Source organism: Lithobates pipiens, unplaced genomic scaffold (assembly GCF_037356315.1).
Source record: "Lithobates pipiens isolate NorthernLeopardFrog02 unplaced genomic scaffold, aLitPip1_a1.2 Scaffold_16, whole genome shotgun sequence".
NCBI lineage: Eukaryota > Metazoa > Chordata > Amphibia > Anura > Ranidae > Lithobates > Lithobates pipiens.
The window spans coordinates 617,448,446-617,469,172 of record NW_027507748.1 but is presented as its reverse complement, the minus strand read 5'-3'; the positions used below and the strand labels follow the sequence as shown (position 1 = coordinate 617,469,172).

General features: G+C 46.0%; 1 protein-coding gene across 2 annotated transcripts in view; it reads left to right on the top strand.

Moving 5' to 3' along the window:
• The first annotated feature begins 1,131 nt into the window (after positions 1-1,131).
• UBL3 (ubiquitin like 3) overlaps positions 1,132-20,727 on the top strand; it is a 222,597-nt gene continuing 203,001 nt past the window's right edge. Inside the window, exon 1 of one of the 2 annotated variants that reach the window (XM_077484083.1) lies at positions 1,132-1,624. Coding sequence is in view for 1 of the 2 variants with exons in the window: in XM_077484084.1 (XP_077340210.1) it covers positions 1,598-1,624 (27 nt within the window). In the remaining variant the exon portion in view is untranslated. The remainder of the gene's footprint in view (positions 1,625-20,727) is intronic. The other variant, XM_077484084.1, reaches the window with a different exon arrangement.

Genomic DNA, 20,727 nt, shown 5'->3' with positions numbered 1-20,727 from the left:
ACGATAATTCTCCCGCTCTACAAGACTCTGGTCCGGCCATATCTGGAATATGCTGTCCAGTTCTGTGCACCAGTCCTCAGGAAGGATGTTCTGGAAATGGAGCAAGTACAAAGAAAGGCAACAAAGCTGATAAAGGGTCTGGAGGATATTAGTTATGAAGAAAGGTTGCCAGCACTGAACTTATTCTCTCTGGAGAAGAGACGCTTGAGAAGGGATATGATTTCAATATACAAATCCCATACTGGTGACCCCACAATAGGGATAAAACTTTTTCGCAAAAGGGAGTTTAACAAGACTTATGGCCACTCATTAAAATTAGAAGAAAAGAGGTTTAACCTTAAACTACGTAGAGGGTTCTTTACTGTAAGAGAGGCAAGGATGTGGAATTCCCTTCCACAGGCGGTGGTCTCAGCAGGGGTTTCAAGAAACTATTAGATAAGCACCTGAACGACCACAACATACAGGGATATACAATGTAATACTGACATATAATCACACATAAGTTGAACTTGATGGACTTTGTGTTTTTTCAACCACACCTACAGAACTAAAGAAGAAGGGGTGTGGTTTAGAGATGACAGGGCGGGTCTTAAACAGGAAGGGGTGTGACATTGACAGAAAGAGGTGGGTCATATTTAAATTAGAGGGTGCACGATTTTAATCAGGACTAGGGCAGCACAAAACCTAATTACACCACTGGGTACAGCGCTGCAGGGCCGCAAAATTGTCGGCTAAAGTAACACAGCGCTGTATTGCAAAAAATTGCCTGGTCATTAGGGGGTAAATCTTCTGGAGGTAGCAGAGGTTGGGGGCAGCCAGGCAACTAGCATTTTCAGAACCAGCAGCCCCCACCTCTGACTATCCATCTTTCATGATTTGCAGACATGTAAACATTGTCGCACGGCTGCATTGGAGTGATCTGCACTCTCTCCCCCTTCGATAAGAAGCCATGATCGTCCTCCAGGGGTCCCCACGGCTCAGCCCTGACACCACACACGCCATCACGTCACCCACCAGCTCCCGGCGCCCCGCAGATTCCAGCAAAGCTGTCGGCGCATGCGTACTGAGCAGCGGGTCCGCTCTGTCCCAGCGCAACTTAATGCGAGGGGCGTGGCCCAACGAATCCTCACCAGCAAGCCCCTCCCCGTTCTCCACGGCCGCCATGTTTATGCCAGAGAGACGATGACAGGAAGGAGAAGCTGGTGACTGCTGCGCGGAAGGGCAGCCGGACAGAGAGAGCCGGTGACGACGAAGAAGAGCCCTCGGTGTCCGTGACCGGGAGGGAGGGGGGCTTCTTTGTGTGTGTGTATATGTGCAGTGCCGTCCCTCGACCCCGCACACAGGACGGACGACTTCTATGTGTTCAGCGCCTGCCAGGGGGCTTCGTGTCACCTCCTCACCACTTCACACCGGAGGAGGGGGAAGGGCACACAGCCAGCAGCACCGGGGGGAGCCCACGACCTACACCTTCCCCAACCGGGGCCCACACATCAACTATCCACACATCCCTGGGATCTGGATATAATACCGAGGATCCTCCTCCTCATCATCCTCACTACTACCACCCCATCCTCCTTCTCATCCTCCGGGCACCAGCATGTCCAACCCCGTGCCAGTGGATATGGTAAGATCATCTGTGAATGCTGACAGGACATCTACTCAGGATTGCACTCTGATCTCCCCCTATATATAGATCTGCCCCTGTATCTGCCATCTACTCAGGTTTGCACTCTGATCTCCCCTATATATATATATATATATATATATATATATATATATATATATATATATATATATATATATATATATATATAATATATATATAGATCTGTCCTTGTGTCTGCCATATACTCAGGATTGCACTCTGATCTCCCCCTATATATAGATCTGCCCTGTGTCTGCCATCTACTCAGGATTGCACTCTGATCTCCCCCTATATATAGATCTGCCCTGTGTCTGCCATCTACTCAGGATTGCACTCTGATCTCCCCCTATATATAGATCTGTCCTTGTGTCTGCCATCTATTCAGGATTGCACTCTGATCTCCCCCTATATATAGATCTGCCATCTACTCAGGATTGCACTCTGATATATATATATCCTGCCCCTGTACCTGCCATCTACTCAGGATTGCACTCTGATCTCCCCTCTTATGTATAGATCTGTCCCTGTGTCTGCCATCTACTCAGGATTGCACTCTGATCTCTCCTCATATATAGATCTGTCATCTACTCTGGATTGTACTCTGTACTCTGATCTCATATATAAATTTAATGAGAGATCTGTCCCTGTGACTACCATCTACTCAGGGTCACACATTGATTCCTCCCTATGTATGACAGGTGCCTGTGTCTGCCATCTACTCAGAATTACACTCTGACCCCCCCCCCCCCCTTTCCCTTTTATATACCGAGTGCCAGTCATCTACTCAGGATTGCGCTCCGATTTCCCTCCTGATATATAAATCTGTCCCTGTGTCTGCCATCTACTCCTGGTTGTACTCTGATCTCCCTCCTATATATAAACAGCTCCCTGTATCTGCCATCTACTCAGAATTGCACTCTTGTAGGTTGTAACTCATTAGCTGGTGTACGGTCTGGGGTTTGTGTCATTGCTCTGATATTTATTTTTTAGCAAGGCATTTTGCCTTGTCATGTGGTGGGACTATATTGGAATGGCCACCCAACGCAGTCCTGGTGCATCTGCTCTAGGATGTACCATGAAAATGATGATAAAGGTCTGTTGTGTGTGTGTGTGTGTGTGTGTGTGTGTGTGTTTTTTTTTCTCCTTAAAATGAAAAAAATTACTTGTTCAGCCATATTGCATGGAGCAGTCCCTTACCTGCTCTTTGATGGTCCCCCATGTACTATGGCAGTACCAGTGCACTCCTGAGCTGGGCTGTGTGCTTCCATGGTGACACACACAGCACCAGTAAGCCACACCCCCACTTTCTCCTCACAGGAGTTGGGCTGACAGAGCAGGATAGTGCAGTGATGGCGAACCTTGGCACCCCAGATGTTTTGGAACTACATTTCCCATGATGCTCATGCACTCTGCAGTGCAGTGGAGCATCATGGGAAATGTAGTTCCAAAACATCTGGGGTGCCAAGGTTCGCCATCACTGCTATAGGGAATGAGAGGAACGCTGCTCTGAGAGCGGTGTCAGGTAAGTGTTTAAGGGTGGGTGGGATAGATAGTGGGATTTTTTTTTTCTTCCTTACACCTTATTGCAGAGAACATTTAAGGTTATAAAAAAAAAACTGTTTACAGTTTAGAACCAGTTTCAAGTGCATCCAAAGTCCAGGATAGAGCGGGGAAGAAGGAAAACACTGGTTCTTGTTTGTCAGCATTGTGATACTACAGCCTCTGTTTACCCCAAACCAGAGGTGTCATGCCTTTCAGAAGTGCCAGGGCAGTAAGCCTGCTTGCCCATAGGAGGTCTCACCCCAATGATTCAGTGCATCAGTAGGCACAGATGCAGCCTCCTGCCCTGTTTCTTGCAACCTCTCAAAAAGTTTCTGGCGGGCTGAAATATGATGATATGATTAAAGCGGTATTTAACCCAAACTAAAAATGCATATCAATCCTTAGGTTTGCTGGCTGCGTTAGTTTTATTTTCAAGCTCCCCCCCTCATTTGTCACCTGGTGATCTGTCCAGTAACCCACCTCCTGTATTACAGTTCCCCTGATCTGGATGAAAGAGCAGCAGAGACACCTTTGGACAGCAGCATTGTTATTCTGGGGTAGGGGAGTGTTGGATGCACAGATTTATATACACAAACAAAGTGAAGCCAAACTCAAGCTAAGCCTTTGGAAGCAGTTACAGCAAACGTGTGTGTGTGTGTTTTTTTTTATTTTTTTATAAAGATTTAGCATTAATGAAAATGATTGAAAGCACCCCCTGTCAGTGTTAAATAGTTTGACTTAACCATCTAGCTGCTACATTTGCAGGACATCTTGTCCTGTTGAAAAACCAGACTTACTGGTTGGATCACCAGATGAAAATAAAAGGGAGCCTAAAAATCAAATGCTGCCATCGCATCTAAGAATTGGAAAGCTGCAATATAATGTTTGCTTTTGGGTTTGATATGGCTTTAATGCTGTACCAAGTGGTTCTGTTGTATGGGGCTCTATGCGTTCTAACACAAATGTATTCTGTGTTCCAGGCATAGGGTCCTAAACTCAAGCAGCACTCCGTTCAGTGTTCAGCCCTGTCTCAATGAATGCCTATCTCGGCCTGCCATACACTGTGACAGGAGGCAGCACCTGTGCCTGTAGCCACACTGCAGTCATGGGATTGGATGCACAGGGGTTAGATGCCCCAAGTGCAAGCAGTCTAATATTTCCATTTTATGAAGCCCGTTTACATCTGAGCAACAAGTACAGGAGTCTTCTTGGGGCAGGATCACACGTTTTTGCCCCCTCATTGGGAGCAGCTGAAAAATGCAGACCACTTGTGTTCTGTGCTTAGCAGTCATTCTGCTGCTCTGAGTAACCTGACCTAAACAAAAATGCTGACACTTAGGTGTGGACCTAGCCTTAGGGAGATTTCTCTTCACTTGTCTTGAAGACGCAACTGGAAGTGTGAGGAAATCCCCTTAAAGGCAGTTGTCGCCAAAACAAGCGTCCCCATAGGAACGATTCACCTCTATTCCTGTTTAACAACTTCAAATTTTGGGGTTTTCAATCCACTTCCAGTCCTGGTGACATCAGGACACAGGAAGGTGAATCTCTCTAGTCAGAGACAGTGGTAAAAATCTACCGGAGGTTTTAACTCTTCCCTACTCTATCCAAAACTAAAAATAAGTGTTGGCTTTACTCCCCCATTCACATATAGCCTGAGTGTAGCCAAGTGATTTAGAGATGTTAGTACATGTGACTTGTAGTACAGCATCACAATCGTGTGTTTGGCCCCATGAGCGTTTAAATGGGAGCGCCTGCAAGACGTGCGCAAACATGATATCTTCAAGCAGTCTTCAGGCACTCTTTAAAGTCTGTGAGGCCAAAAATACACAAGTCTGCCCCAAAGAAGCTTGTTTTACTTTTGAGATTAAAGTGGTAGTAAACCGCCAGAAAAGTAAATAACAATGGACCCCCCTGCAGGTTTAAGTCGTTATATATTAGCATGCGCCGCATCCTAGAACATTATGACACTTACTTATGACACTTGCCTACTACAAGGAGCAGTGCAGATCCCCAGAGGTGCCATCTTCACCTGGTCTTTGTTCCAGGTTTGCGGGCCCCCGGCTGTGTGAATGGCCAGGGGCATGATGATGTCGCAGGAGCTCCAACATGGAGGTCTGAAGGTTCAGCATGGTATGCCGTCCCTTCATCTACCTTGTTTGTGTGAATGGAAGCATCTGTCAGTATAGTGGGGTTTTTTTTGGCCCGCTGGCTAAATGAAAGTGTAAGGACTGGGTCAGCTGGAGTATATTAAATTTTTGGGTTTAGATGACATATTAACATGGTTTTTAAGGCCTCTTTCACACAGGACAGATCCATGCTGATCCGCCCCGTGAACATCCGCTTGCTCAGTGGGGATCGCTCCGTCGATCCCTGCTGAGCAGGAAGATGACAGGTCCGTCACTGCGCAGGGATGAACCTGTCAGAGTGCCGCTTTCCCCTATGGGAGATCGGATGATGACGAACCGCAGAGTCTGTCGTCATCCGATCTGCAGACAGATGGAAAAGGTAGGTTTTTCCTCCGTCGCACTTTTTCGGATCGGAGCGGGTTGGATGTCAGCGGACATGTCACCACTGACATCTGACGCTCCATAGAGGTCTGTGGAGCGTCCGTTCAGGTCTGCCTAAAAAAAACTGACAGGCGGACCTGAACGGATAATTTTTGTGAAAGAGGCCTAAGTTTCAACAAAGTCACGGGCCCATCCAGCACAGTGTGTGTGTGTGTGTGTGTGCGTGTGTGCGCGCGCTCATGTCACTATGAATTCCCATATCCGCGGTATATTGTGGATGCTAAGAAAATCATTCAAGAGTTTTTATTTTAGGTCAGCTGATACCACTGGATATCCTTTAAAAACATAATTTGAATGGCATTAGTATGCATTAAGCCGTGACAACTAAAGAGCGTTCAGCATTTAGAGAGGGCAAACCAAGTCAAGTCAACTTTTTGTTTGGTTGCTTTACCAACCTGCAATGATGGTGCTGAATGCCTATAGAGGCCATTATGATCTGCTTGTGTTTGCTTGTTTGCATTGCAGTTCCTGAACAAATGACACTGGCAGTTTTTATGACACATTTTTCTGTTTTCAGTTCAAAATCGACTAAATTGGCAGCAAGAGAAATCCGAGAGAAGTGAAATGTATAGCATGCATACTAATGTGAAATGTCAGCATTTAAGACAGTTTGGTTTTGAGTTCCCTGCTCAGTTGCTTCATGTATCAGCAGTTTATATCTGCAGTGCAGGTTTTTTTTGTGATCTTCGGAATCCTTTCACATGTTCTGTTACAGTTCCCTCTTTCTCCATCCAAATCTTTTCCTGTAAATCGGATGAATGCTGTCTGTGGGAGTTTAAATGGAAATCATGTGTGTCTATGTTATTCTTTACTGTTGCTGTGTATTATGCAAGCTCTGAAAGCTCAGGAGAGCTGTTCATTTTGGTGAGGAATGTCCTCTATTGGCAGGTTTATGCTGGTGTTACCTAACAGAAGGTTGGCCATCTCTCCATTTCCCTCATTTCAGTTCCAAAGGTTCTGTGTTCAGCAGTATTTTGGTTTGAAGGCAGGCCAAATCATTAGTCTGTTAGTGGATTCATATGTAACACATCAGCATATTTATGAAGATATATTTGCATACTACGGGATAAAACTTGGCTAGGCCAGTTTTTGGGTTGCTGTATTATGTGAGCTATTATACCGTCAATCCTACTTCAAATTTTCTGGGAAAAGTAAATGTAAAGATTTCAAACTTTTTTTTTTTTTTTTTTGTGTGAGAGGGAGAGATCAATAATAATAATAATAATAATAATAATAATAATTAAAAATCCATCCATCTCATATAATTTTTTTTTTCAAACCTTTGAAGTATATTGGACCCTGCAGGTAATTTTACAATTAAAACAAACAAAACAAAAAAAATCTCAGTTTGCAAAAAAGGGCCACTTGACCGGCTGACAGATGTGTCCATACTCAGATACCCCTCCCTCGTTGCAGGTAACCGCTTCATGCTAACTTCAATGGTGGTCTTAACCTCTCTAGATCCAGGGTGTTAAATGTGCTATGTCTGCTACTCTATTATAGTGTACTTTGAATTTTATTTTTTTTATACGGTAGTACCTGTGATATTTTGGGATCTCTTCCTTTGTGCACGCTATTTAATGAGACACTGTATATTTGTTTATTATGGCTTGGGTTTTTTCTTTTATTTGTTTTTGTGTGAAATTTTGTAAACTCAAAAAATATATACTCGCGTGCCAAATCACCAGATAACCAAACATGCGTATGCCGTTTCAGTAACAGGATAAAAACATGTCATATCAGGGTTGTCATCATTCTCCTTCTTTCACTACTTGGCATGTCATCTGTCACCTGTGTGACCTGTCAGTCTTGTGCATTATCGTATCTCGACACTTCTACTGGTTAGGTGCTTTTTTTTTTTTTTTTTTTTTTTTTTTCCGGTTTTAAGTAGCAAAACCAAAAATAAAATGTATCTTTTTAAGGCTAGGTTCACACGTCATATCCCACCCATAAATCTGGAATATGTATTGTTCCGTTATGACATCAGAGAGCTGTGACCAGCTGGGCAGCAGTCAAGTGGCTTCTGGGGACATGTCCCAAAGAGGAGGAAAGCTGCGGGTATGAGGAATAAATATTCATACTTATTGCTTTACCACCCCCCGGCCAAGTAGAGAATTCAACCCATGCAGTAAAGGGGAGAGGCCACTGCATGGGTTGGGTACATTTAACAGCAGCCCAGAGTTGGGCTTTAAATGAATGGAATGTTTGAAAACCTTCTGCTGATATGTGGCCAATGGAGGAGTGATTTAAAAATGTAAATATGATTTCTGTATTGTACAAGACTGCTATCTATACTTGTATATCAGAGGACATTTACCATACAAGATGATAGATTCTTTTTTGCTGTATGACATCTGTACAGACAAGGTTTCTGCATTTCTATAGATTTGATATTATGACAATTGGTCTCCCAGATAATGCACACCATTCTCTTCCCAGATAGAACTTGAGTTTAGCACTAAATTACTGCGATTCCATTACAAGGTAATTGCCCTTAATCTTATGTCCCTAAAGCACCACTTGCCAAACTTTCAGTGCGATTGTACGCCAATTGTACGCCAATTGTACACATGTAATTGCAGTCTGCCCATGATTGCTGGATTTATCAGGTCTAGTAAAGTTTTATGTGTGACAATCCTTGGCTGATTTGTGTAGGGCTTCCTATGATAGTAAAATAGCCCTGCCGGTTTTTATTGTGCAGTAAGAATGAGCAGCCATTATTTAAGGGTCTCCAGGAGTTGTTGCTTGAATATTGGACACTGTTTTCAGATGGCAGCTTGAAGAACTTTTTAAGTTTTTTTTTTGTGTGTGTTTTTTTTAAAATGTATTTATTTTTAAATCTATTTTGCACTTTACCCCTTTTACACAAGCAGAACGATCTGGCCCACCTGTCAGTTTTTTCAGTTGGAACCGATTGGACCCTCCAGTCTCCTCTATGGAGCGCCACCCACCGACATCAGATCCAATCCTATCCACTAAAAACACAGATGGGCACAATGGACGTGTGTCTGACATCCACCGACATCTGATCCTAGCCACTAAAAACAGACAGATGGGGATCGATTGGCAGTCAGATGTAAACAGATGACCACCCATAGAGAAGAGTGGACTGTGTCCGTGCATAAGCGTAGTGTACATGGACCAGCCATCCGACAGCTCAGCAAGGATCAGCTGACTGATTCCCCACTGAAAAGGCCTACTTCAATGGAGCTTGCCCAATGTGCAAGGGGCCTAAGGCCTAGTTCACACAAGACTCAGCTTTTGTATAAGAGAAATGTGAATGAGCTTTAACCACTTCAATACATGGCATTTTCACCCCATTCCTGCCCAGGCCAATTTTCTGTTTTCAGCGCTGTTGTCAAATTACATTTTTCTAATCCCCCCCCCACAAATAGAGCTTTCTTTTGGTGGTATTTGATCATCTCTGTGGTTTTTATTTTTTGTTAAATTTTTTTTAAAAAGACCAACGATAAGTTTGATTTAGATTTGGCCGATATGTATTCTTCTACATGTTTTTGGTTAAAAAAAAAAATTGCAATAAGCGTATATTGATTGGTTTGCACAAAAGTTATAGTGCCTACAATAGTGGGATAGTTTTATGGCATTTTTATTTATTTTTACTAGTAATGGCGGCGATCTGCGGAGAATATTTTATATATATATATATATATATATATATATATATATATATATATATATATTGTTTTATCGTGACTGTGACATTGTGGAGGACCCATCGAACACTTTTGACACCATTTTGGGACCACTGACAAATATACAGCAATCAGTGCTATACTGTATAAATGTCACTGGCAGGGAAGGGGTAAAGTGTGTCCTAGGGAGTGATTCTAACTGTAAGGGGAGGGTGACTCACAAGGGGAAGAGACCGATCGGTGTTCCTCTGTACTGGGAACACGCCATCGGTTTCCTCTCACCTGACAGGACTTGGATCTGTGTGTTTACACATGCAGATCCACGTCCCGGCTCTGTTACTGGGCAATTGCAAGTGCTGACATCGCAGCGCCGGGCATGCACATCAGCTTCCGAGTGATGGCAGAGACGCCCAAGACATCATATGACGCCCTCCCAGGATGGGAGATCCCTCCTGTGGACTTCATTTTGACTATGGGCGGGACCTGAAGTGGTTAAAAAAAAAAATTTGCAGAGCTTTTATTAAGCTTTGAAGCTTTTAGAGCCTTATTCAGTTCCAGTTTAGGCCTCCATGCACACTGGACGTTTGGCCATTTCTCTATGCCTTTCCTCCTGACAGCAGCGTTTTGTCAGGAGAAAATGCTAGATTCTTGTAAATGAGCAACACATTTAGGCACGTGAGGAGCTTGGTTGTTGGACGTTACTTTATTCATTGAAATGAATTCACGCACAATTGCTAAAAGTAAAAGCACTTGCAGTTAAGCATGTTTAGATGCATTTATATGTGCCAAGTGTTTTTTCTGCCAAACGCTGATCCTGGAATTGTGGCAATGTTTTTTTTTTTTTTTTTCTGCCTCTATACACCTATGTGTGCATGGACATGTAGACTAACATTCAGGGATCTGTATGGGTCAGAAAAAAAATGCCAGATGCCCTTAACTATAGTGTTAAAAATGTCCAGTGTGTATGAGGCCTTAGGATTGTTAAACCCAGATTTGAATGGGAGTACTGTCCCTTGCTAACAAGTTGTTAGCAATCTTCAGCATTACTGTTGAAAGCCTGCTAGCAGCTTGTTTAAAGTGACTATTAGCACTCGCATAAAGGTCTGTGTTTAACATTTTAAAACAGGAGTTGAAAGGTTCATTAGGCTTCAGGAATGCTGGTCAAAGCATCAAGCTTGCTGTAAGGCCGCGTACACACGGGCGGACTGTTCGCCCAACCCTGTCCGCTGAACAGTGTTTGGGCGGACAGTCCGCTCGTGTGTGGGCTTTCAGCGGACAGTTTCAGCGGACAGTTGGACGGACAAAGTCTTTCGGAAATTCCGAAAAACTGTCCGCTGAAACTGTGTTTGAGCGAACAGTCCGCCCGTGTGTGGGCCTGTCCGCTGTACTTTCGAAATGAGCGGACTGTTCCCGCTCGGAAAGTCCGCCCATTTCGAGCGCGTGTACAGGTAGGCGGGGCCCGCGAAGGATACGTCGCGGGCTCCGCCGCCTGGAATGGACTTAAAGGGGAACCCCAACGCCGAAAAAATCTGCGTGGGGGTGCCCCCCAAGTCCACACCAGACCCTTGTCCGAGCACGCTGGCCGGCCAGGAAAGGGGGGCGAGCGAGCGCGCCCCCCCTCCTGAGCCGTACCAGGCCGCGTGCCCTCAACATGGGGGGTGCCTTGGGGAAGGGGGGGCCGCGCGGCCCCCCCACCCCAAAGCACCATGTCCCCATGTTGATGAGGACAAGGGCCTCTTCCCGACAACCCTGGCCGTTGGTTGTCGGGGTCTGCGGGCGGGGGGCTTATCGGAATCCGGGAGCCCCCTTTAAGAAGGGGGCCCCCGGATACCGGCCCCCCACCCTATGTGAATCAGTATGGGGTACAATGTACCCCTACCCATTCACCTGTGAAATAAAGTACAATAAAAAACACAACACAGAGAAAAAATATTTTATTGCACAGCTCCGGGGGTCTTCGGGGGTCTTCTCGCCGGACTCCTCCGCTATGTGTGTGTAGCTCTTTTGCTAGCGGAGGAGTCCGGCTTTCTTCCTCCCCGCCGCCGGCCTCTTCTCCCGACTTCGGGGGTCTTGTCCCCCTCTTCGGTTCTTCTGCCGGGCCACCGCGCCTGGTCCGGTGGCCCGGTCTTCTGTCGCCGTCTTCCGTTCTTCTGTCGCCGCCTTCGGTTCTTCTGCCGGGCCACCGCGCCTTCTTGTAGCTCTTTTACAGGCGGTGGCCCGGTCTTCTGTCGCCGATGTCGTCGCCGCCGCCTTCCGTTCTTGTTCTTCTTCTTGTTCTTCTTCTTCTCCTGGAGATGTTGACTCGACGAGCTCTCCGGCCGGAATGCCGGGGACGCGCTGTGCGGTCACTTATATAGTGACAATGGGGCGGGGTCACATGGTATATGTCACATGGGTTGGTCACATGGTGACCCGCCCCCTTACGATGTCATAGTCCCCATGTGACATCAACCCATGTGACCAACCCATGTGACATATACCATGTGACCCCGCCCCATTGTCACTATATAAGTGGCAGCAGAGCGCGTCCCTGGCATTCCGGCCGGAGAGCTCGTCGAGTCAACATCTCCAGGAGAAGAAGAAGAACAAGAAGAAGAACAAGAACGGAAGGCGGCGGCGGCGACGACAGCGGCGACAGAAGACCGGGCCACCGCCTGTAAAAGAGCTACAAGAAGGCGCGGTGGCCCGGCAGAAGAACCGAAGGCGGCGACAGAAGAACGGAAGACGGCGACAGAAGACCGGGCCACCGGACCAGGCGCGGTGGCCCGGCAGAAGAACCGAAGAGGGGGACAAGACCCCCGAAGTCGGGAGAAGAGGCCGGCGGCGGGGAGGAAGAAAGCCGGACTCCTCCGCTAGCAAAAGAGCTACACACACATAGCGGAGGAGTCCGGCGAGAAGACCCCCGAAGACCCCCGGAGCTGTGCAATAAAATATTTTTTCTCTGTGTTGTGTTTTTTATTGTACTTTATTTCACAGGTGAATGGGTAGGGGTACATTGTACCCCATACTCATTCACATAGGGTGGGGGGCCGGTATCCGGGGGCCCCCTTCTTAAAGGGGGCTCCCGGATTCCGATAAGCCCCCCGCCCGCAGACCCCGACAACCAACGGCCAGGGTTGTCGGGAAGAGGCCCTTGTCCTCATCAACATGGGGACAAGGTGCTTTGGGGTGGGGGGGCCGCGCGGCCCCCCCTTCCCCAAGGCACCCCCCATGTTGAGGGCACGCGGCCTGGTACGGCTCAGGAGGGGGGGCGCGCTCGCTCGCCCCCCTTTCCTGGCCGGCCGGGTAGCGTGCTCGGACAAGGGTCTGGTGTGGACTTGGGGGGAACCCCCACGCCGATTTTTTTCGGCGTTGGGGTTCCCCTTTAAGCCCATTCCAGGCGGCGGAGCCCGCGACGTATCCTTCGCGGGCCCCGCCTACCTGTACACGCGCTCGAAATGGGCGGATTTGCCTCCTCCTTACGTGGGCGAGTCCGTTCATTTCAAAAGTTGAGCGAACTGTTTGCCCAACCTTGTTCGTCAAACAGTCCGCTCGTGTGTGGGCAAGTCCGCTCATGCAAATTTTGAGCGGACTGTTTGCCCAAACTGTTTGACGAACAAGGTTGGGCAAACAGTCCGCGCGTGTGTACGCGGCCTAAGAGTAGATTTTAGATGTGTGCCTAACTCTACCTTTTCCCCTGAAGCCCGATCTCTTTGGATCGCGCTTCAGAGGCTTTTGACAGGTGATGAGGAAGCAATGCAACACCTCTTTACTGCTTGTTTTAACTCAATTTTTGATGACAAATGCATCAGCAGTGTTTACAGAACTTTACCATTTGCTAGAATGTGTACATGTAAGAGCCGGTTCACACAGCGGGCGATGCGAGGCGACACGACTCGCCTCGCCTCGCTCTCGCAAGTCGCCCCCGTTCTGTACAATGGAACCGTTCTGAGAGGAGCGACTCGAGTCGCTCCGACTCAGAAAAAAGGTTCCTGTACTACTTTTGGGCGACCTCGGGGCGACTTGCATTGACTTCTATACAGAAGTCATTTGCAAGTCGCCGCCGAGGCCGCGGCAGGTCGCGGGGAGGCAAGTCGGAGTCACCTCGCCTCGCCTGCAGTGTGAACCGGCCCTTAGGAAAACTTCGTTGTGGGCACGAAATGAAGCATTGCTACTGCCATCCACTGTCTATGTTAGCTTAAAGCGGAGATCCACCCTAAAGTGGATCTTTTGCTCATCAAACCCCCCCCCCCCCGGTGCCACACTTGCCACCTTTCAGGGGGGGAGGGGGGTACAGATACCTGTATAATACAGGTATCTTCACCCACTTCCGGGGATCGATAGCCGCAGAATCTGAGGGTATTTACGTCACTTCCTGCGGGGCCCCCGCTGTCTGCTGGGAAACACGAGGAGACAGCAGGGACCGTATTTATTTTACAGCACGACTCGCACATGCGCAGTAGGGAACCAGGAAGGGATTCCCATACCCAAGATGGCGGCAGAGAGCCGATCGGCTTTGGGTGCCGACATCGTGGGCGTGCTGGATGGGTGAGTGTCCATATTTTAAAAGTTAGCTGCTGACTTTAAAGCTTTTTTTTTTTTTTTTTTAAAGTGGAGTTTCACCCAGAATTGAAACGTCTGCTTATCTGCACCCACCCCCAGCACCTTTCAGGGTCGGAGGAGAAGCGGGTATCTGTTTTTGGTACCCTTCCCCCCACTTCCAGAAGACAGATCTGAAAATCAGCTGGGGTGCCGACATTGCGTGCTCCTTGGACAGGTGAGTGTCCATATAGTAAAACTCAGCAGCTGCAGTATTTGTGGTTGCTGACTTCATTTATTTATTTTTTTTATTTCTGTGAGGCCTCCCCTTTGCACGCACACCCCCTGTGCTGTGATCACTGAGACTCGGGTAAGGGGCTGCTCCCTTACCATGTGATCAGCTGTCAGCCAATGACAGCTGATCACATGATCTAAACAAAAGCTCGGTAATCTTTTTTTTTTTTTTTTTTTCTCACGCTGACAGCCGTTCACCAGCTTATCTGCAAGGGAAATCGGTCCCAAAGAGGAAGGAGGCACATCTGCCTCATGTGTGCCGCCTATCAATGCCCACCAGTGGTGCCAATCAGTGCCACCAAGCAGTGCTTGCCAATGAATGAATTAAATATTTGTATAGAGCACAACGCAAACTAAATCGCCTATCAGTGCCCATCACTGCCACCTATCTGTGCCCATCAGTCCTGCCTCATCAGCGTACATCAATGAAGGAGAAAAATTACCTGTTTGCAAAATTTAATAACAAAATATAAAAAAAAGTTTAATTTTTTTTTTTTTGCTATTTTTAACAAAATAAAAACAGCAGAGGTGCTCAAATACCACCAAAAGAAAGCGCTGTGCAAAAAAAGATAAAAATGTAATTTGAGTACAGTGTTGTATGACCGCACAATTGTCATTCAAAGTGCATCAGCGCTGAAAGCTGAAAATTAGTCTGGACAGAAGGGGGGTTTAAGTGCCCAGTAAGCAAGTGGTTAAACCAGTGGCTGAAAACAAATTTCAGGAGCCAGGGCAACAAAAAGAGTTTGAAGCTAGAATGTAACCTACTGGAGTCTTTTCTGCTGTACTGTATGGAAAAACATGTCAGTGCTGCAATCCTTGTCAATAGCACCACCTGGGTGGACCCTTCCTGCCTGGGACCGCTTCACACTGCAGCTGGTTGCAAAACTTTCCTGCACAATAGGAGGATTCCAGAAATATTTTTACTCTGATCAGTAAAACATGTGACTCTACTTCCCCATGCCTTCTTTCTTTAGAATTTCACTGTCTATTACAGGCCTCTGGACACTTGAGCAGTGCATTGTGAGACAAATTAAATAGCAGAACAGACCGTCTCACTACACTTTAAAAGTATAAGTTACCAGAATCTGGAAAAATACGAATGATTTTTAAAAATGTGCAATTAGGGGCCTATCGTCACCCGGCCTTCCTTCAGGGTTTGCTTGCTCCAGTTGTCTGGTTGGCCAAGCTGCAATGACATCATACCTGCGGCACAGAGCTCTGAAGCGACGGCACGGGTATGCCACCCTTTCAGAATGCATGCGCCGGTGATGTCACCACTTGCATGCAGTGTGAATATTTTCTAAACCGTGCAAGTTTAGGAGGTATTCACTTTACCTACAGGTAAGCCTTATTATAGACTTGCCTGTAGGTACAAGGCAAATATAATGCTGTTCAGCCAACCTTGTGATTCGCACAGCCCAGTAGATGACACCCCTATTCAGGTTTGCAGCGTTCTGTGTTGACTCCAGCCAGATCATTAGACAATAATTATTCGTGCTTATATAGCACCATAACGAGCAGTATGTTTGGGGGTTCTATGTAATTTCTAGCAGAAAATACTGATTTTAACTTTTAAGCAATGAATGTCAGAAAAGTTTTGGTCTTTAATTGGTTAAACTGACCTCATTTACACACAGAAGTTTATTCCTTTGATTTAAAAGATGCCAGATATACAATGTATGTCTTCTCTTCTCTATCTCCCAGCACTGCAGAATGTTGATAAATATTTCTGGCTTATTTATTTTGTGTGTATTTGACAGCTCTGTGCGGCTCTGCACTTGTCCTGTAGAATTGAGGAAATATTTAAGATGGTGGGGGGGGGGGGGGGGGGGGTGTTGAATCGAGATCACAATCATTTAACGATTAATCGCGGAACTCTACCCAATAGTTTGATTTAATAAGTAGCAGAGTAATAGCCAAGGCTGTGCAGTGTGGCAGAGGTGTGTGAATTACAAAATGACTCCTTTTGGCAGGTAAAACAATACTTGCGTAATTCACTTGTATGTTGCGCTGAATTTTGATATTTTAATCTAATTTAGAGTAAGCATGACTTATTCTAATACTGTACCAGCCACTGTATGGCAGGGTAAGCTGGTACTAGTTGTTCCTGATTAGATGGCTGTGGATATCCAGTGCTTGATCTGGCATGTTAATCCCACTGGAAGTACAGATCAGTAATTTATCATACACATTGTAAACGTCATAGGCTTTATTATATCCGGCTGGTCTGATACTCCTCTGCGTTTTCCTCAGTAGAAGTCGCTCCATTCAAATTAATCCTTTGTATTTATTTTTTCACCATCTTCCACAAACAGACCATCATATGCATGTTTGTTGATGGGCTGTGTGCCTCAATAAGGTAACCCAAGCTTTCCAATGGGAGCGTTCTCTCCGCAGGGCAGACCTGCTCGTGTGTATTTGTTTTAATAGCATCCTATATGCAAATGGAGCACTACCTAGTTTTTTTGTGGGTATTCTGTCTGTACCTCTAGTGTGTATATATGCTAAATATTTATTTTTTACCGTACAAATTGTATGTGGGGGGGGGGGGGGGAAACAGTCCATCCAAAACAGATTTTTGTTATTAATAGTAAATACTAATGACCTTGAACAACCCTCCAGCTTTTCAGATCTGACTGCTGAGATTCCCAGCCTCACCCCTATGGCATGTAGTTTCATTCTGTCCGCTGTGATTTCCTTCCTGTACAGTAAAAACTCAACAAGGTACAGGTTGTTATGGCAAGTGGGAGGCGCTGGTATTACACAACTGCATATTGCCTATAAGAAAGAATCTTCACGATGTATAAAAACATGAGGATGACACAAACTGCTCTCTGTTAGAATATGCTGTCAAGTCACTACACAAAAAATAAACTTGCCCCCTATCTGCTTTGTGATATCCTTTATTAAAATGGCACAGATTGGTAGTGTTGAATCATGCTAAAAGTATTGATTATCATTTTATAATGGCTGAAAGCGTACTGCATCCAAGATACTGTAAGGCCAGGTTCACACAGCAATGCGTTTTTTGTGTTTTGCCAAAATGCACTACAGTCCAATTAACACGGTTTCCTATGGATGTAGTTCATGCGTTTTGTGGTTTTACATTTTATGGAAAGGGCCAGGGGCTTTTTTCATGGAGAAGATTCCATTTTGTGTGTAGTAGGCTTCAATGGAGGCACACCAACAAAGTGTGTGTGTGTGTGTGTGTGTGTGTGTGTGTGTTTGTTTTTTTTTGTTTTTTTTTTTTCTCTTCTCTTAAGCACACTGTGGAAAGCTGGTTGCTAAGGAGCAGGCCAGGAAGCTGGCTGCCATGTCCTTAACAACTTAGTCATCAGATGTCAGCTGGCTTTCCCGCTGACAGCTGAATGCAAAAAACTGGCGTGGTTTTACATGTAGCAGAGGTGTGAAACAATATTTGACCAGACCATGCTCACAAAAATGGATCCAGTTGATCGCTGTCTCCTGACATCAAGCTTTTTATGTCCATCTCATTCATTATGGGCACCCTTTTTAGAGATGCGGGGTCTCTGTTGACTTTCACATCTAGAAATAGTCATTCAGATCGCAGACAGGCAAAATCTGAGTCTTTTTGCTTTTAATGCTTTTTAAAGCCTGGATGCATGGACAATTGTGCAATCTCAAAGGTTGCAGTGATCTGTGTGGATTGCTTGGTGCAGGAGAATGTCAGCACTCCTTGCCACACTTTACTGCGACATTACCAAGCTTGAAGATCTATTCCTTTAAGTTGGCACTACCAGCAAATCTGGCATCTGTTAGATATAGATATATCTATCTATCTATCTATCTATCTATCTATCTATCTATCTATCTATCTATCTATCTATCTATCTATCTATCTATCTATCTATCTATCTATCTATCTATCTATCTATCTATCTATCTATCTATCTATCTATCTCTGTGATTAGATAAATTGTTGGTCAACATGGTTGCTTTTGTCCACTCCTGCTCTAAGAAACTCTGACCCAGGTCTTTCCCACTTCACCATAGGAAACTACAGTAAAACCTTGGTTTAAGAGCGTTTTGCAAGACGAGCAAAACTTTAAAATTTTGTCCCCCCCCCCCCCATCGGATAGTGTCCTCCCCATACTGCGCAGTCACAGCACTTGCGCAGTACGGAGGACAAGAAGACTCTGAAAGTCTCCGAAGATGAACGGCGCCTGTGCGCTGAGTCCAGGTTGAAGCCCCACCATCCAAGTGGACGTACGGTAGCACTTGGTAAGATGGCCTCGCCTCGCTCGCCACACTTCGGGCAAGGCCTCGCTTCGCTCTGCAATTTTTTATTCTAACTGTATGTCCACTTGGATGGTGAGGCTTGAACCTGGACTCAGTGCGCAGGCGCCGCTCATCTTCTGAGACTTTCGGCATCTCCTTGTGCTTGCGCAGTACAGGGCGGACAGTATTTGACACAACAGCGTACGGAGGACGGTCTATGTGGACAGCTTTACCCCAGATGCCTGCATGCTTAGAGGCGCATCTCTTCTTGTTTATACTCCTAACTCCGTCTAAATCTTGCTTCTAATCCGCTATATGGAGGCTGTCATTTGTGGATGGACATTTTATGGTTACACAACCTATCACGTCACATTGCTATAATCTTTTTATATGGACTATAAACTGAAGGACTTATGAATAAATGGTTGTGGAACAAATCGGGGTTTCCATTATTTCTTATGGGGAAATGCACTTTGATATACAAGTGCTTTGGATTACAAGCATGTTTCCGGAAGGAATTATTCTCGCAGTCCAAGGTTTTACTGTACTTACTTTTGAAAGCAAACACAGATTTTTTTTTTTTTGCCCATATTACTCTAAAGATGATAATTTAGAATGCCAGCCAAAAAAAAACGTTAAAGTTGTGATTTAAATCCTTCCACTGTCACAAGGTAGGAGACTGCCAATTTGAATGATTTTTTTGTATTGCATCGTGTTCCAGTGTTGCGCATTTTATTTTTGATTGAGTTACTTTCACACTGTGTTCCCCTGCTATTCCAGACCCGTTACTGCAGCTATTTGAATTGCCCATTCACCAGTGATTAACAGGATTGACTCGGACAAAAGTTTGTTGCTTACTAGTCGTTTATCCAGGATTTTCTGTAGTTAAACACTTAATTGTTTGATATTGCACCCTTGTAACCCTGTTGGGGGTTTCTTTCATCACTGTGGACTCTAAAAAATAAAGTAGCACAGGTTAATATTTTGTGTTTTTATATGAAGGTTTTCAAGCAAAAGTATAGCACACCTATCTTTTGTAAGGGTGATATATGACTGCAAATGTAGAGTTCTTTCCTGAGTAGACAAATGTACTGTACATGTTTAGCAAAAAGAATGTATAGTGTTCTGTTACACCCCTTTCACACCAGGGCGTTTTGCAGGTGCTATAGCGGTAGAAATAGCGCTTGCAATCCGCCCTAAAGAAGCTGCACCATTGTGTGTAGTGTGAAAGCCCCGATGGCTTTCACACTACAGCGGTGCGCTGGCAGGACGTCAGAAAAAAGTCCTGCCAGCAGCTTCTTTGGAGGGGTGAAAGAGCGGTGTGTTTACCGCTCCTCCACTGCTGCTCCCCATTGAAATCAATGGGGCAGCACTGTAATACCGCCGGCAAAACGCCGCCATTGCGGCGTATTGCAGGCGTTTTTAACACTTTCCCGGCTGCTAGCGGGGGGGGTAAATGCGTCCCGCTACCAGCCGAAATGCGCTGCAAACCCGCCGCAAAAGCCAGCAGCTACAAATACTGCAGCTGCTGATTTTTAAAATAATGACACTTACCCGCCCAGCGTGTCCGCGATGTCGGCACCGGAAGCCGATCTTTTGGGTGCTGCCGCCGCCATCTTGGGTATGGGAATCAGGAAGTGGAGCCTTGCGGCTTCATTTCCCGGTTCCCTACTGCGCATGCGCGAGTCGCGCTGCACAATAAGGATGGTCCCCGCTGTCTATGGGATCCGTGTGTTTCCCAGAAGACAGCGGGGGACCTTCGGAAAGGGGCGTAGATTCTGCAGATATCTATGCCGGAAGTGGGTGCAGATACCTGTACTGTACAGGTACCTGCACCCCCTCCCCCCTGAAAGGTGCCAATTGTGGCACCGGAGGGGGGGAGGGTTCCAATGAGTGGAAGCTCCACTTTAGGGTGGAGCTCCGCTTTAACAGTCAGCAGGATGTTGATGCCTCTTTTAGTTAAAATCCTGAAAACGGGAGGTGTGTGTGTGTGTGTGTGTGTGTGTGTGTGTGTGTGTGTGTGTGTGTGTGTGTGTGTGTGTGTGTTTTTCTTTTTATTTATTTATTTTTTATTTATTTTTTTTTTCTTCTGACCTGCAAGGGAAAAGTCATAATGAGCTAGTATGCATACTACTAGTTCATTATGAAATACATGCCTTAGAACGAGGCCCCGACATCTCGCCCAAACCCCACCGAGGGAGCTGACGTGTTCCTTCAGCGTGTCTTCCAGGTATCGTGGCTCTGAAGCTGTGAGTGGCCGGAGCCGCTA